The sequence below is a fragment of the Mobula hypostoma genome, chromosome 6 (genome assembly GCF_963921235.1).
Source record: "Mobula hypostoma chromosome 6, sMobHyp1.1, whole genome shotgun sequence".
NCBI classification, from domain to species: Eukaryota; Metazoa; Chordata; class Chondrichthyes; order Myliobatiformes; family Myliobatidae; genus Mobula; species Mobula hypostoma.
This window is the reverse complement of record NC_086102.1, coordinates 130,369,512-130,387,824: the sequence shown is the minus strand read 5'-3', so window position 1 is coordinate 130,387,824 and position 18,313 is coordinate 130,369,512. Positions and strand designations below refer to the sequence as shown.

At 36.7% G+C, this 18,313-nt stretch overlaps 1 protein-coding gene across 5 annotated transcripts in view; it reads right to left on the bottom strand.

Moving 5' to 3' along the window:
* Nucleotides 1-8,721: 8,721 nt before the first annotated feature.
* LOC134348399 (double-stranded RNA-specific editase 1-like) overlaps nucleotides 8,722-18,313 on the bottom strand; it is a 336,189-nt gene continuing 326,597 nt past the window's right edge. For all 5 annotated transcript variants that reach the window (XM_063051701.1, XM_063051702.1, XM_063051703.1 and 2 more), the window contains one exon: nucleotides 8,722-17,331. In XM_063051701.1, the coding sequence (XP_062907771.1) occupies nucleotides 17,155-17,331 (177 nt within the window). In that variant the 3' untranslated portion in view covers nucleotides 8,722-17,154. The remainder of the gene's footprint in view (nucleotides 17,332-18,313) is intronic.

Sequence of the window (18,313 nt, the reverse complement as noted above, 5' to 3'; positions counted from 1 at the left end):
TAATTTGTCTTTGACATGCAGAAATCACATCTGAGTGACCAACACAAGGAACACCCGTGCAAATTTTGGGGTGATACAAAAGTGACGTGAAAATGATCCTGGCAGTATTTCACCCTCCTCCAAGAAGACCACAACCTTGTCGTGGTTTGGAGACTTGTGTGCCTCAAAGGTCCAGAAAGCTATGTTGGCTGGAGTCAGGGCTTTATGCTTTAGCTCTTGGTAGGGTCACCCATGCCAAACAGGTCAAAGGGTAGAGGACAGAGTAAGAGTGGTCCTCCAGGTTCAGTTCAGGGCTAACAACCCTGACTGGTAAAACAAAATTGTTATAGAAACAGCAATGAAGAATCCTTCTACATCTGACTGCGATGGTATTTCTGAGTATTCACTCAGGACTGAGTGAAAATGGAGAGGAAGCTACTGACATGATGAAGGAAGCCCTGAACACTGCTAGAGATGGAGTACCTTTATTGCTGCTCTAATCACCAGCAATGTAATGAGCAGTGTTTCACTCTGGATAAATAAAAACTAGTGACTTTCAATTGAATAGCATTGAAATAAAATGTGCAATTTAATTTCTCGCCAAATAAATTCTACCTTAACATTTCTACACAATACTCAAGTGAGCGCTTTCTTCAGGAATTCAGGGGAGAGAAGAGGAAATTGTTGTTAAGGTGGTGAGAACTCTAATTCTTTATCAGACCATCAACTTAAAATCCACACTGTCTCAAGAGGGAGGGGAATTTGCAGGCAAGTGTGTTTGAAATTCAGAGTACCTATTGACAACACAAAGACAGCTGCTGAGCTGAAGCTAAGGCAGAATGTTTGACTGAGCACTGTAGAAAACAATCATCTCAGAAAACAGTGGTTTTAAGATGCCCAGAGAAAAAAACGAAGCAATTTCTCCAATAAAAACTAATTCATAATTCATCCAGAAAAAAAGGGTGTGGAAGCTAATTACAGAAAAAATCATGTTCACAAAATCATCTCCATCACTAACAGCTGTTCGATCCCAGGCTGATGGACAGGATATATACTATCTTCTCCATTTTGGCCAGGTGTAGTGACGCAGCTAACTTGACCCGGTGGATATAAAAAGTAAAAAAACTCACTTCTGATTTATAGGAAAAATGACAACAAGGAAATCTTCAACTTATTTTGAAAGTGCTTCTGTTGAAAGGCATAGAAATATGCAGGCAGAAAGTCATTCAACCCCATGCTGCATCTTTGAAAGAGCTATGTAATTAGTCTAACTTTACTCTGTTTTTCTTAAACAATTACATGTCAGGGTTCCCTATGAAAGTAGCTAATGGTCAACCACACTTTTAGGCTGTGAATTCCACACCACAACATAATAAATACTTGCAAGGACATTTCTCCTCAGCATCCTGGTGCCGATTACGGTTACGCTATACGTTATTAACTTCTCTGGCAGCAGAAATATTTTCACATCATTGGTGTGCAACCACCTCATCGTTCGAACACTTGAATTAAGCCTTGCCTAATTTTCACTGGCTCTAAAGAAATCAGCCCAAATCTCTCCGTCACCATCAAACTTATCCTGAAAGCATTATAGTACACTTTCTGCACAGGAAGTTCCTATTTCAAAGCTTTGATGATTTTCCTGAACTGTAATGCTCAGAACTGGACAGCAAATTCGAACTGAGGCCTAATTAGTGATTTATAGAAGTTTAGCATAATATCTGTGCTCTTCCACTCACTATATCTGTTGATAATCTTAAAGATAACAAATCTTTTTTAAAAAAAAGGTATGAACTTGTCCTGTGACCTTCAGATTTATTTCTATCAATACCATAGCAATTTAGTATCTGTTTTTTCTCGTCTTCCTTCCAAAATTAATCATGTCACATTCTATGTTTCTCTGCATTAAAAGTTCTTCTGTAAATTGCTTTCTTAATATGGCTGTAATTCCTGATCAGAAATAAATACCTATATATTATCGATACACCCATCATCTGGACAAATCACATCTCAACTTTCTATTTTTCTAAGTTAACACTGTCTCTTTAATCCTATGGATAATGTCCTTTTTACTTAAATACATCAAACACATTTACGAACTCCTTTGCCTTACCCTCAGCAAACTTCTCTATAACAAAACAATCTGATCTTGTTTCTCTGCCACAATTTGCCTTTAATAAATTTGTTCAACTAGTGATCAAATGTGATGATCATTAGGCTACAATAGATTTAAAATATATAACAGAGCTTAAGGAATCAAGAAATATGTGTTAGTGCAGGAAAGTGGCTGTAAGGTTAAGTATTAAGTTATTAAATGGCAGAATGCCTCCTTCTGCCTTTCTTTTTCCTTGAAATGTTCCTTGCCTAGAATTCCATTCAGTCAGCCCCTTGGCTAGGATTTCACGTAATAATATTAGTTTTTCAGAACATGAATCTAAGTGGCTTTATTAAACTTAAAAATCAAAGCCAAACCCAGATAGAGAATGATAAAGGCTTGCAAGGTAATGGCACTAAAAAAGGAGTAAAATATTATTTAGATCCAGTGCTCTGGCAGATCATGAAACCCAATTGATTTGTGTTATGCAAGCCTTAAACCTTCTCTTCAGATTGACATGTCGTTGCCCAATGGGTTCATGAATGCATTTTTTTTCTTCTTCATGTACCTCTTCAGTAATTTACCCACGTAGGCACTGAATCAAATAATTCTGCTCAAATCTTTATTCTTGACTTCCAAATTGTAACCTTGTACCTTTGGCTATTTGAAATCTGTCAAGATAAATAATGTGCCTGAGCCATTCTCATTAATGTTCCTTGATCGTAATATTTAAAATTAGATCACCTTGAAATCTATATTCTGTAAGTGTGAACCAGTTTTTTCAGTTTAAACTCCAGATTAACAAGGATGAGTTTGGTCTGGTGGGACAGGCTTGAGGGGTCTGGTTACCAACAAGTGCTCCAGTTTTCTTGTGTTTTATTAATGTTATGATCAGGTACACAAAGTGTTATGTACCTGACCATAATTGCATTGAAAGCAGCATCACAGGTAAACAGAGTTATGAAAAAGGTGCTTAGCACACTGGACTTCATCAGTCAGAACACTGAGTATAGGAGTTCAGGCATTATGCTGCAGTTGTACAAAATTGTTCGTGTGGCTTCACTTGGAGAACTGTGTATAGTTTTGGTCACCGTTATAGGAATGTGCTTAAACTGAGTGCAGAAAAGATTACAATGATGATGCCAGGACTGCAAAGCCTGAGTTAAAGACCAGGCTTGGTCTTTACTCCTTGGAATGTAGGAGAATGACGGGTGATGTTTAAAAATGAGCGGTAAGTTGGTTGGGGGGGGGCAACTGCTGGTGGATGTGAGTTGATGTGGAAGATTGGAGGTGGTATTGTGGGGAGAGATGGCAGTGGGCAGAGTGAGAGAGTTAGGGATCCATGGTCACCTCCTCACTGCCAACCGAACATCCTCTCTGCTTCACTATCAAGATAGGCACTGGTGTAACTACTGGTGAAACTTCCCTGCTGTCTGACTGAGAAAGACCACCTCTCACCATCAGCGCCAATAATCTGGGCACAATGTCAAACAAGGACGTTGTTCCTGCACACCTTCAGCAAAACTGCATGCTGGAAGACTTCCAGAAATGATATTATCTTTAGTAATATCACTTCAGTCTTTTGGCCTCAGGTCAGTTCAATTCTACAGTGACGGCTTGAGTCAGTAGAGCCTACTCACTGTAAAACCATACTTTGTGTGGAACTTAAACAGGTTATTCAGATACAATTGGCTATGCCATGCTCTCATGTTTTACAATATGACATATGCCAAAAGGTCACTCTTGACAGTCTCCCTAAGCTTTTCTTACAAGTACTGACACTCTTACTGTAGTTCCTTTTTCTGGATACTGACATTGGCTGGAACAGGCACTTAATGAAAATTCTGATACTGTAAAAACTGACACTCTCCTCCCCACCCTTGCCTACAGTCCTTACTGCAAATACCAACACCAAATATTCTCAGCCTTTTCCCCCCACCCCGTAGCCCTTACTATAAAGACAAGTACAAGTTGGATGGTTCCTAAAGGTACAGAAAACACAAGTGGGTTTATATGGCAATTTAAGAAAACAAAAAGTAACACAGTCCCCTTTTCCATTTCTTAAATCCTGCACTTGCATTATAAATTACCATATTTATGAAAGAATTGCAAAAGTACATTTAGTCACTGCAATCCATTGAATGACCAGAGTGCGACAAGCCTTTTGGGGACATTTCCATTATAAACATTTGCAGATGGAATCTCTAAGGCAGTTCTATGTTGAGTTCAATGCTGGCAACTCCTGCAATGCCACTGGTGCCAAGCTGTATCAGTCTCTAATGTTCCTTTAGATTCATTACCCTGCTCCATGGGAACAGCTTGCCCTCCATATCGTATTGCCCTGGCTTGCATTTCAATTGAATATAGACAAGTAGGAGGGAACATTAATGGTCGACTCTAACCAACAGACGGCCTCAAGCCAGAATATTAAGTGACAAAATTGACCTGTCCTGAACTGTCCATTAAATGGCAAGGATACACCTTTAACAATGCATTAATACAGAAGATGAATGATCTTGACCTGAAACAGCAACTGCATACTCTTCCACCGATGCTGCCTGGCCTGCTGAGTTCTTCCAGCATTTTGTGTGTTGCTTGGATTTCCAGCAACTGCAGATTTTCTCTTGCTTGTTAATACAGAAGATGGTCACTTAATGTCCTCCCTGATCTCATCCCAAAGTTTTCAATGAGCACCAATTGATATCAACAGTCATCTGGATCAATGTATTAAAAATGCTGGAAGAACTCAGCAGGTCAGGCAACTGTAAAGAGAATGTTTCAGGTCAAGACCCTTTATCATAACTGGAAAGGAAGAAGGGAGAAAGAGAATAAAAGGGTGAGGGTAAGGGGGGAGCACAAGTTGGTGGGTGAATCCAGGTAATTAGAGGAAGGTGGGGGAGCAGCTGGGATGTCACAGGTGGAATAGGCAAAGGGATGAAGAGAAAGGAACCTGATCGGACAGCAGACCATGCAATAAAAGGAAGGATGTGGGGAACCAGAGGGAGGAAGGTCAAGAGTATGGGGGGAGGGGAAAGGGTAAAGGAGCCACAGAGATAAAGGAAACCAAAGATAGGGCAGGACAGAAGTCTGGTTGCTGGAAGTTAGAGAAAACGACGTTGATGCCATCATTCATCTGTTGTCTTTCCCTGTGTAGATTAACCACCAGGCTGCAAGGAAACGATATGAGTCAGCTGCACCTTTCCTCATTCCCTGTCATGCTCTGTTGCACTTGAACATAGGATTGCCAACTGTCCCGTATTTGCCGGGACATCCCGTATACTGGGTTAAATTGGTTTGTCCCATACTGGACTGCCCTTGTCCCATTATTTCCCCCGCTAAGGTAGAGCATTCCTATGAAACCTTTCGTGCCAAAATGGCATAAAGCGAAGAAGCAATTACCATTAATTTACACGGGAAAAATTTTTGAGCGTTCCTAGACCCAAAAAATAACCTAACAAATCATATCAAATAACACATAAAACCTAAAATAACACTAACATATAGTAAAAGCAGGAATGACATGATAAATACACAGCCTATATAAAGTAGAAATAATGTATGTACAGAGTAGTCCGGAAGATTAAGCCAAACATTCGTAAGGCCAGTGACGTTGTGGGGATGGAACTGGACTCTCTGACGGTGGTGTCTGAAAAGAGGATGCTGTCCAAGTTGCATGCCATCTTGGACAATGTCTCCCATCCACTACATAATGTACTGGTTGGGCACAGGAGTACATTCAGCCAGAGACTCATTCCACCGAGATGCAACACAGAGCGTCATAGGAAGTCATTCCTGCCTGTGGCCATCAAACTTTACAACTCCTCCCTTGGAGGGTCAGACACCCTGAGCCAATTGGCTGGTCCTGGTCTTATTTCCTAGCATAATTTACATATTACTATGCAACTATTTATGGTGTTATTACTATCTATTATTTATGGTGCAACTGTAACAAAAACCAATTTCCCCCGGGATCAATAAAGTATGACTATGACTAAATCCGATTTGTGTGTGTGTGTGTGTGGGGGGGAATCAGCACATACGCGTATGAGCACAGGTGCCCGCGCAAGGCTTCATTGTCATGGTAGTCTTTCTCGGGGTAACACAAGTGTCCCGGGATTTGACTGCTATTTTTGTCCCTTATTTGGAGTGATAAAGTTGGCAACCCTAACTGTAAGACATGTTGAAGTGAGTTTAACCCTACTTGAACACCTCCCCCCCCCCCGCCCCCTGGGTCTGCCAGTCCACAAGAATATTGACAATATTAAACCGGTCCGCAGTGCAAAAAGGGTTGGGGACCCCTAGTTTAAATGATACAGTCAGAGAATGTCCCACACCCAATGATTAGTTTCAGTAGCCTTAAAGTATCAGTTGAAATAAATTTGTGAACAGAGTTTTTATTTCCTTAAGACTAGTTCTGTAGTTTCTTGTGTCTTCATTTTAATTAGTATTTCTTATCTATAATTTCGTAACTTCAGAATAATCTCTACAGCCTGTTCAAGATGAATTGTTCTGTTCTGATCAAAGATCTTGCAAGGGAGAGATGAAACATTTGGCAAATACCTTTCCCCTCTAAAATGGAACCAGGCATAAATGAAAGTTTGGGATGTAAGTAAGATATGGTCTAGAAATTTTAAAGGCCAAATGAATCCTCAGGGTTTGAAATTATTCCAGATCATGTGGAACAGGTTTGCAGAGTATGGACTTTCATTACTAAAGACATGCACCAATAGATTAGAAAAGAACTAATGTGCTGCCTGTTTAAACAGTTACAAATGACAACGATAATTCAATGTAAACTAATTCAGTTAATAGGCGATTGAATTTACAGAACAGTTGTCAAAAAGGCTTTAGGTAAAGAAGATGCTGCATGACCAAACTCCTTGATTTGGAGAAATGATAATCAAAATATTGTAATTTCCATAAATTGTGTACTTGGGCATTTAGTGAGGTTCTACAAAAAATAGTAGTAATGAATGTCAAAGTCTGGAGATTCAAATCAAATACAAGGAATGATTTAGTGATGAAAATATAAAAAGTGTTGAATAGAAAAATATTGTCAAAAATTATATGGAATCGATAACCTTAATGTTCACAGCTGGGATCACCATCATTTCAAATTTGTGGAAATTACTTGGGATTCTGAAAACACATGAAATCTGGTTAAATTGATAACAACACTGAACATTTGGTCTTAGAAAGGAACACTAAACTTGTTATTACTTCATAAATTGTACTAGAAAGCTAAAGGTGAATTTCAAAACAGAACAGCTTTAGCTGACTCATTAAGCACAGGGCATCTGTCAAAGCCCAATGAGTATTTTAAGTTGACTGTCAAAACAGAACACATCAAAAGTTATGACCAATTGGCACAAAACACATTTGGATAGTCGGTTTGGCTGTTGAGAAACGGAGGAGCTAATCAGCTGCTGATGGTGAAGAGCCGCAGAGATCAAAAACATGAGAGATCTGGGTTATGCGGCAAGTTTGGGACAATCAATCTTTCCTCCTGAAATGAACCTGAATGATAACAGCATGAAAAACATTAATCCCAAATATTATTTTTAAACACTGGAGAGGAAGAGGTTCAAAATTGTAATTGACAAATTGAGGACTCATTAATCCTCTTTGCACAGAGTTACAAACATTTGGAATAGCCTTCCAGGCATTATGTGGCCTCAATGTATAATTTTGAAGAGAGAGTTCTCCTTATTGCCTTTCTCTATCCTTTTAATATTTAGCTGACGTGAATTTTGAGTTAAGAACGTGACTGCATTTATAAAGTCAAACAACAGGAATTCTGCAGATGCTGGAAATTGTTCAAATCCCTTACTCACTCTTCCTTCAGTTAGTCCTGACGAAGGGTCTCGGCCTGAAACGTCGACTGCGCCTCTTCCTCTTGATGCTGCTTGGCCTGCTGTGTTCACCAGCAACTTTGATGTGTGTTGCATTTATAAAGTATTCACTTGTCTGCTAAATAATTTGGGAGGTTCCTGGATTATTTTGGGATCTCTGAAATTATTTTGTATACCATTAATCAAAGGTTAACTAGTTCTTTCTTGCGCTGGAATGAATTAAGTGGCCACTGTCCAGGGTAGTCTTTTGAGAACTTAAACACTATTCCTTATTTATAAATAGATCGTCATCACACCAAGTGTAGAAGAATGGGCAACAAAAGTTTGTAAGTGCTGAAAAGGAGATCTGAATAATAAAAAAACAGAATACTTCCAACAAATATAGTTATACAGGTCAAGTGTGATGGATTGTTCAACTGTTCATACCAATTCCTGTACCTGAATACTTGCTGACTTTTGAAAACAGTCTATTTGGACATCAAAGGATATTCATTAACTAGCACGAGGGTACCAGATTAAGGACTTCAGTTTCTTCTAGTTAGTATACTGCAGAGTTTCTTTGCATATAAAGCCTACATACAGCACAGTCTGTAGATTCATGTACTACACAATCAACAAAAATACGGAACATACACACACAAACCAGAATGCAATACATTAACCCAAGCTTTAAAGGCATGCAGAATGTCAATAATTAAACACAACTATTGGTGTTTAATGCAACAAGCTTTACATATACAAAATGTGTGCAACATTCCCTAAAAACGACACCAAATATATATACTAAAAGTCAGATGTAAATTTATTTTTATTTCATTTCTACATGTAACAGAGAATCATGCTGGGATTGTTAATGTGAACTGGTACAGTATTAGTGCTGGCACTCATGCAGTGATTACAGTAGAACCTGCTCATTACACAGTGGAACGTTACCATAAAGTCTTAAGGTGAACAATCTCCTAAACACAACTTGTTCAGTTTTGATCATCTCTACCACTTCTTTCGTAATCTCCCTCTTTTCCTGTAATGCCACGGAATATTTTACGAAAATGATGCCTCATTTTAGTAACTCATATCCAAATAAAAGAAGTTACAATTTTCTCTCCGTAGCTTTGCCTTGGTTTGCTTTTTATCGCTACATTACGTAGGACAGTTTGGTTATAAAATTCACAAAAACTATCAAATGAGAAAGCTGGATGTTGACCTGTTCAACTTCAGGTAGTGTCAGTCAATTCAATTTTAAAAAGGGTGGATAGCTACATAATCACAAAGGGATGTGAACACACAATCACTGACTTAAAATTGAACTCTCATATAAGCCTAGAGAATTCTTTCAAACTTCAGGATTGTACTTGGATTTTCAATGTTGTCTACTGTTGGTCAACATTGCCATAAGGGAGGACTGTCCATAAGGAGGATGATATATGAAAAATATCCATGCCAAGTTCAATGTTTCGCTACTTGTGGAATTTACAATTACTGAAATAACTACCTCTGCCCAGGTACCCACTACTATTTCAGCTGTTGCTAAATGGAACCATTGCTTTTGAAATAAGACAGAATTCAACTCATTTGCAGACAGGATAAAACATGGAGTCCCAAATTTGAGTCAATTTAAGGAATAATGTACAAGGAAAGCAGAATTAGATGAAAGTAATATTATGAAAATCCAAAAATCATATTCAAAACTTTCATCATTTTCCTCATGATTCATAACATGTCTGTAAAATGGAGACTATACACTAAATGCAGATAGGAAAAGTTATACATCCTCACACATTATCTCATTTACTTTGTTCTTTACCCCAATGCATTGCTATAAAGAGTTAAAATAACAGGATTTCCTATTTTAATCATCATACTTACAAATATGATTCAGAATATAGCTGCATTATCAGAATATTAAATAATCCTTTCATATGTCTAAATCAGATATTCAACCCAACTTCCTTTTTTGATCCATCCATGCCTCAAATTAATATATTGCTTGTCTGCCATAGAATGCAGAGTGACTGAAAATGTTCCATAATTGCACATTAAATTGATCTGCTTCTATCACTTGTATATACTCTTTATCCTCATCCCTCAGCCATGACTACTTTGAAATAGAATCCAACTATCACAATTTTGGTATCATATCACTGTCATCACAATTTCAGCTTTTCTTATCATGTGCTTAACTTATCTGTTGCTAGAAATCTTATTCATGCTTGTTATCTCTGGATATGAGTGCTCCAACACTGACTATTTCCTAAGTGACCGAGCTATACAATTTTTGCTCTCTTGATCACCACCATATGTAATTGCTCCAATACTGGTTATGAAGGTTTTAAGTTGTGGAGTACTCTTCCTCCCTAAACTCTTTGTCTTTTAAGGTATTCCTTAAAACTCCTTTTTGGACCAAATTCATCTGCCATAATGTTTCCTCAAGTGACCTGCATGCAGATTTGCTTGACGGTGTTCTTGTCAATCACTTTGGATGCTTTCTCATGTTAACTGAGTTGATTGCTCGTGGTTCACATCCAATACATATATTGTACTTCTAATTTGGATGCCTGATATAGCAAGAAATTTTGCAGCAAATACTAAAATTTATAACATGATACAAATATTGTTTATAAAATTACCTCTAATTATTCCTGCTTGCATTCTGAGAGTGTCAAATGCTGAGATATAATAATGCAAGCTGAGGAAGGTTACAACAGTTGGATGCTCAATTCAATGAGCTATCTATTAATATAAAAACAATAGAACATTTTGGCCAGTTATTCCTGGAAGTACTGCAATGTTCAACTTGAAGATCACATCATTACTGCTCTCCCTTAGCTGCCTCCCACTGTTCATATTCTCTACCTTCATCAGCAATTATTGCATTTTAAAAATGTAATCCACTACATCAGAAGTTTTGATGCAATCATCTAAAAAATGTTTGTTTTCAAAATCATCTGTATAATAAGGTTGGGCCAGTTGGCAGAAAACTGTAAAATGTAATAGCAGATCACCATTCACGATTGCACAGCTTGGAGAAATGATTCTCTGTCAATCTTCCCTGACCCTACTGCTGATTTTAAAATGGCACAGATAGGCCAGATTTGGATTGCATTTTCACCAAACTGGAATGGAACACGATTTTGTGAGGGGCATCTTCCATTCTCTAGAGCGTTAGACCCTGAAGAGCTGGACATTATTCTGGTATATATTTTCTTTCCAAGTCTTTTATATTATCCTTTGAACGACATCTATGGATTTCCAACCCACAGGTTACTTTTGATATGATCTGCAAAGAAAGAACTGCCAGGACACAATGCTTCCATGAGTATTTTGTCATTAAGCTAAAAAGTTGATGCTAGTTTCCCAACAAAATGTGTTTACATGGTCTAATGGCCAAACTACTAAATTTGCTCAATAATAGATTTTTCTTTCCAACACCACATTTGAGTATATATTGTAGATGTCTTCCTTGAAGTTAGTTGGAACGCTATCCATTGATTAACATGCTCTTTCTTGTTCACTTTCTTCCCAATGGTGTTGATCTTCCCTTTCCCCTAACACAGACAGCTGGCTAGACTCAAAAATACTGACAGGGAGTAAGAACTGAGACTCAACAATTGTCAAATCTAGCAGTGCATTCGGGACCTTTGAATATTGTGAATGTCTGTCACGTTCACAAATATTCAATAGCAATAGGACCCAAAACAAAGATATATTAAAATTAGTAGAGAAAATATTACATTTAAATAAATAAATTTAAAATCTCACCACACACTGAATATCAAATGAAATAATTAAAACTAAAATGAACAATAAAAACATAACTATTTATCTTTCTCTTGGGAATTGATGTCTTCTATTCATTTTAATAGGGAGAACTATGAACCAGGGTCAAGCTGAAACAGATTTGAAGCAATTGTTTTTGCCCCTGAGTGCAAAGTCTTCAGGGGATTAAACTGCTTTGTTGGACTCCAACAGACAGGATAACAAGGAACATGAGGGTGCAAAACCCCTGTGCTGATTTAGACCAGAACTAGAAGCTGGGACGTCTTTAGGGTTAGTCACAATATTAGTGCTTTTTTCCAGGTGTTAGATCTGTCCCAATGCTCTTCCCCACAATGGATTACGTGATTGACACTGAACAAATGACTGACTATGTGTCAACCAAAAAAAAAGCTCAGTTTCTTTTCACTAACCTGTAAGCATGGTGTAAATTATACTGTAGCCAAAACTGATGAACTGACAAATGCATCAAAAAGTTCTTGAGATGATAAAATGGAAATGTAAGTAAGAAAGCACAGCCACAAGATATCACCTCTCCTAAAGTGAACAGGCCAAAATATCCAGCAGAAGTTTAGTTATTAGTGCTTTAACTATTTTATCCAACTGACACTTTGACAATGTGTACTACAGCAATTTGAATACTTGCACACACTAAAAAATCCAATCTTTTTTTTAGCCGTCAAGTTTTATTTAACATTTTTTATCTTTGCAATGTTATTGATTATTAAAAGGTATAAAAACTAAACGGGATTCACTTATTAAATACAAGATGCATTAAACATTGTATTCACCGATGTGCTTCCGAAGCCCATGTACAAATTATATTACATAAGACAGTGAAAGTTGTGTTTAAGCGATTGTTCCTTTTAAATATAAAAGTAACAAATGTATGCTTACAAAAAAGGACATTTACACTACATTTCCTTGTTGAAGCAATGAAGAACAAGTCACCCTTCCATTACCACTGATGTGCAAGGGTTAGATACTTGACAATACATTCCCATAGTGCAAGATAATTCATCACTTTAATAATAATAAGATATTACAGTATGGAATAGCAATGGTGACAAAGTACATAGTTGATGATACCCTTAGTGTGGATTGGGTTCACCACAGGATAACAGATCTATTGCAAGAGACAACACAAAAATACTGCTTTTCTACTATTGGAGATAAATATTCTAGCTAATTACAGTAAATTACAATGCAAAAACTGCCTTTTCTTGAATGCATTGATACATTTTTGCTAACTATATGGTACTAAGTTCCACACTGTCAATTCTCTCTAGGTAGTTTCTCAATTTGTCATCAAAATTATTAATTACAGATCCTAAATTGATTTGTGACCTCAGGTTTTGGAACTCTACAGAAGTGGTAAATGCAGTAAATGAATTTGCAACTCAAGAAACTAAAGTGGTATTGCACACAAAGGCACATGAGTTGGGATTGCCAGTGGAGCAGTGAATTGCTGCAGGTTTGAAATTCCTTGCTATTTCAAAAAGTGCAACAAAATTCTTTTTAGCTGAAATTAGCAGGTTATGGCAGGAAATTCCTATCAGATACCCATTTATTTATCAAAATAATCTAAGCATTAAAATTAATGTTACATCCTCTAACATTGGAATATTGCTTTTACTACTTAAAATTATTTCACAGTCAAATCCATCCATTATTCTTTTGTTCTTTCTTTTCTAAGGCAAGACAAAAATATTATCAAGTCCACGAACACTACTATACAATTTAGTTAACGTAAATCAAAATCTGTGTTTCTACCTGTGGACAAGGTTAAATAGAAAATTTATGTGGTAACCCATCGTTCATCCAAGATCAAATGTTGAGTGAGTTCAAGTGTCAAAGGTCGTAGAAAGGTTCTCAATTCCTGCAGACTTGCTGTTCTGTTCTTCAGCTGGGTGGGATCGTCACTTCCTTTCTAACTACCCTGAAAGAATCAAGTTCATTATCCAATTCATGGAGTATATTCTAAATTTGCTTACAAGGTTAAACACATCAAACATAAATTCCATTAAAATTTAATATCCATCTTTAACTTTGGTTTGGAGAGCTAATTATTTAGTTATTTCAGTTCCTTACTCATTCATATATGCCTAAAATATTATCAATAAAAAGACTGATGAATACTGAGCTGGCTTGCCTCATCTTCCACTCTGCATTTTTTCATGGACTAATCTGCATTTAAAAATCAATCTAGAAAAAGCGGGTGAAAATCCAGTGCGAGGGATCTCATTGTGTGGGTTATCAATATTACCGCCTTTATCAGAAACAAGCTGATGGAAGTTTTAGTCATTTCTTCACTAGATAGGCACAACTTGTCAATTTCTTGGGATACAGGGCACAAATTCTAATGATAGAAAACTACAGTTAGCTAAGTAAGAAGGTACTCAACATATATGAACCTGAAGTACATAATCTTTCATCTAAGAAGAAACACTCATAATTTAAGGGACACTTGTACAAGTATCTGGGTAGAAAATGTTTAAAGCGGTATAGGACTAACTTAGGTGGGTACCTTGGTTAGCACTGACAAATTGGGCCAAAGGGCTTGCTTCCATGCTTTATGACTCAATAAACAAAAATATTTCAATAAACAGCTAGCTAGATACTGTTGGATTGTTGGTTTCAGCAGAATTAACTGAATATATTAAGCAGAGTGTTAATAAGCAAGTGAGTAATAGAACACGTGGGCAAGTATCAGACAAGGCATTGAACAATTCTGCATCTCATGAAATGACTTGGATGATCTAGTTTTAATCATTGCACCAAACGTGACTGATGAGATGGTTCTTGGCTGACTTCAAAATAACTAGAATAGGGTCTCTTATTGCAGCAATGGTGCCTCCAGTTAAGCAAAGCTCTAAGTTAAAATCATGAATGCAAAAACAATTTGAACTTATCTGAGTACTGTCAATAATGGACAGACACATCATATCTCTGCAGAGAATTCATTCAAAAAGACTTAAACTTCAGAAATCCCACAGAACAGAAGCTTCACATTACCTTGGGTCTTGCAGACCAATGTTGACGTAAGCATATTCTATTCTGGCTGCTAAGCACAAAGCCAATTTCACATGTCAACATGCTAATCTATTTGGGTATTTCAGCCAAATTTTACATGCCTGAACTGACATGGTAACAGTATTTATCAGTGTAATCAAGATTACAATTAGAATTCACTATTTAAACAAAAAGTTTGAAATCTGACATGATTTAAAACACTTGTGGATGTATAGAAGAATGGGTATTCCCCTTAAGCCGGACCACAATATATATACAAAGATTATATGATAACCCCTCTTCTACATCTGATTTATTCAGGTAAAAGTACATAAAGGCTCAAGATATTCTCTCAGTTTATCACCAGCAGAATTTTCTAATTGTGCAACTACCTTGGAATGAAAACATACCCATTTGTTAAACTTATAACTAGGATTTTTAAACAGTGGAAACAACAAACATACAGCTTTCAAAAACAAGTTAAAGACCTTGAATGCACAAAAACCATGCCAGTTCCAGAATTGAAGCATATAATTAAGAATTATTTTACTTGCAATTCAGTACATTTTCAATGATTTAATCACTGCTGCATGCATTCCCCCTTTTTTCTGCAATGCATGAAGTCAACATTTCATGGGATAAAATTAACCACTGTACTGTGAAGTAAAAATGTGACCCTTTACACTCATGATTACTTTCATTCAGTTGCAATGTTTAAGATAAGAAACATTTGCATTAAAACATAAGCTATTCCAGTTTACACAGAAGAAAATCAGCACATTAATGGCCGTGCATGAAGAATGAGCAGGAAAAAGCAGCAGGCACAGATATAGACTATTTGCATTCCTTTCCTGGCCAGGCTAGGCTGTAATTTAAATTTTGCTGAAAAGTACTTAAATCTTCAACTAAATTTTCAAAACAACTTTTTTTTTTGGATTTTGATCTTTTATGCTGATACTTACAGAACAAAAATTAAAATACAGATGTGCTAAATTTGCCAAAATCCAATCAAAAATTACTTCAGTTGAATAAATTGCACCCCCTTGGATAAGATGGACCTGTGAGAACAGTGTACTCATGTTCATAAATAAAAATTACAGTGCTTTATTTTGAATACAAACAAATGCTGCAGCTCATCAAATTAAGGATATTTCCAAATCTAGTGAATAACTACAGTAGGTGACTGTACAGAATAGGTAATACGTCTGTTTTACAGAATTTTCATATTTTTCTAGTCTAAGGAGGTGAGTAGATTTTCTCCTTCATTTGAATTTTATGAGAACTCCCATTAAATTAGAGGTTTTATCTATCAACTTTTTTATAAAGAACACACCGTGGGAAAAATTAATCATTTAATGTTACTGATGCCGAGCTTCGTAAAATGGTAGTAGATTGTACTACAGATATACATACAAAACTCCAGTTAAACGATAACCAGAGTATTGTGAATAGCTCTGGACACGAGTGCAGCTTGGATTTACCAGAGTTACTGTATGTTTGAATCCCAAGGGCTGGATAATGAGGAGAGATTATACTAACTTGAGTTGCTTTCCCCAAAATTTAGAAGGTTAAGGGTGGGGGTGGTGTTGATTTAGTTATCAAGGTATGAAGGAAACTGGTGGGGAGACAGAAGGAAGCTATTTCTGCAGGTTGGAGAGTCTAGAAAGAGGATAAAATTAGAACCAGGTATTTAAGTGTGGTTAAAGAAAAGACACTGCACAGGAAAAAATTGGAATTCTCTTTCTCAACTGGCAATTAATGCAAGGTCAGGTCATTTTAAATCATTGTTGATATATCTTTGATAAGCATGGTTATTGTGGTGTAAAGCAAAACAGATGAACCATCATCTTACTGATGGGCAGATTAAATGCTCAAGGGCGAAAGGTTTTTCAATGATTCTATGAAACTGAGTGCCCAGGTTAGCATATCCAATCTGCAGCTTGATTTATCTGAGCACACCACAGATTAGGACAATAACTCTTGTATCTGAATTCACCAAATATGCTCCATTGCTTTATAGGATACCCTGTGCAATGAGAACTAAATTTGACAAAAATGACCAATTAAACCAAATACAAAATGCTTAAAATTTATGGGAACTGCTTTCTGCATAGTTTTTTTTACAGAAACTGAAGTGAAAACTAGTCTTCAAAAAACTTGTATATTTGATTTAAAAAAAGAGTAAGTACAGTACTGCACAATTAAATAAAGACAGAATTGCTGACATCACCTTTCAGTACAGAAGCCAATTAGAAATATTCTGTATATAATTTTTTTGTGCTACTTTAAAAATCTAGCCAGTAGCCAAGAAAAGGGACATGTCCTTATTTTAGAAATACAAAATAAAAACATTAGTTTAAAGTTACAAGTTAATAAATACATCTGACATATGGAATTCCAGCAGCTTTCAATTCCTAAAAATCCCAACACCTCTCTCTGGGTTCAGACAGACAGAACAAATTGATCCTGTTCAATGGGCTTCTTCACCCACATGCCTAATCCACTCTTCTGGAACTCTTTGATCAGGCTCTCCTTGGCAGCTTGATATTCAACAGCAGCCTGCTTTGCTTCATAGTAAGAACTGGACTTCTCGTGCTTGGATTGAAGCAAGCATGGCAACTATAGAAATAGGAAAAAAATGTCGAGTGAGGAACTAGAAAAGAATGGGTTACATCCATCAATAGACATAAATGAAAATAGTGTTGAAATAAAGTAATTCAGAATAAAATCTTCATTATGGATTTTCCCATGAGACGTTGCTCATTGTAGGAAATGGAAGTAACATAAAATATCAGGATTGCAAGTGAATTTTTTTGCCATTTATATTCTGCTGCTCTAATAGTAAATGTTTCTTTCATTGGCAATTAATTCCTCTTCAAAAATACCTAAATGCAGGTATGGTAGTGGTTATGCCGACTGCAGAGTTTAACAAGCTATCATTCAATCCAATTAGCTAACAAAATAACATCATCTAGTGAAGGGAACTCAACATTCCTATACCTAGATAGTTTTATATGGGATTCTAACCTAATGACTTCTGAAATAGCCACTCCATTTACAAATAACAACAAATAATACTCAATCTTAGCTTTTCATTTGCAGAAGTGATCCATGTGAAGGAAGTGTGAATATTATCTTCACATTAGAGGTAACTTCACTGTATCATGTAGCATATAACTGCTGTGCTATGTGGGTGAGATGAAGGACAGATCTTGAAGGACAAGAATGTGCTTGTATAAACCCTTTTGCAATTTCAACACTGTTCAGATTACTAGGGCTAACTCATGAGCTATTATTTACAGATCCACATGCATCCCTATATTAGTTCATGTACCTCTTGCTGAGCCGGTTCCCAAATGAACAGAAACAATTAAGTTTCCAATACTATATACTATCAGAATACAAATAATATGACTTGATGTAAATCACACAAATTCATGGACGTGCCATATTCCTTTTGAAAGTGTTTACTCATTCTTTCATTTCAGACACGACATTCCAGATCATAATTGGCACCACAAAACCAATCTCTTTAACCCTAGAACATAGGACATAGAAAACCTACAGCACAATACAGGCCCTTCGGCACACAAAGCTGTGC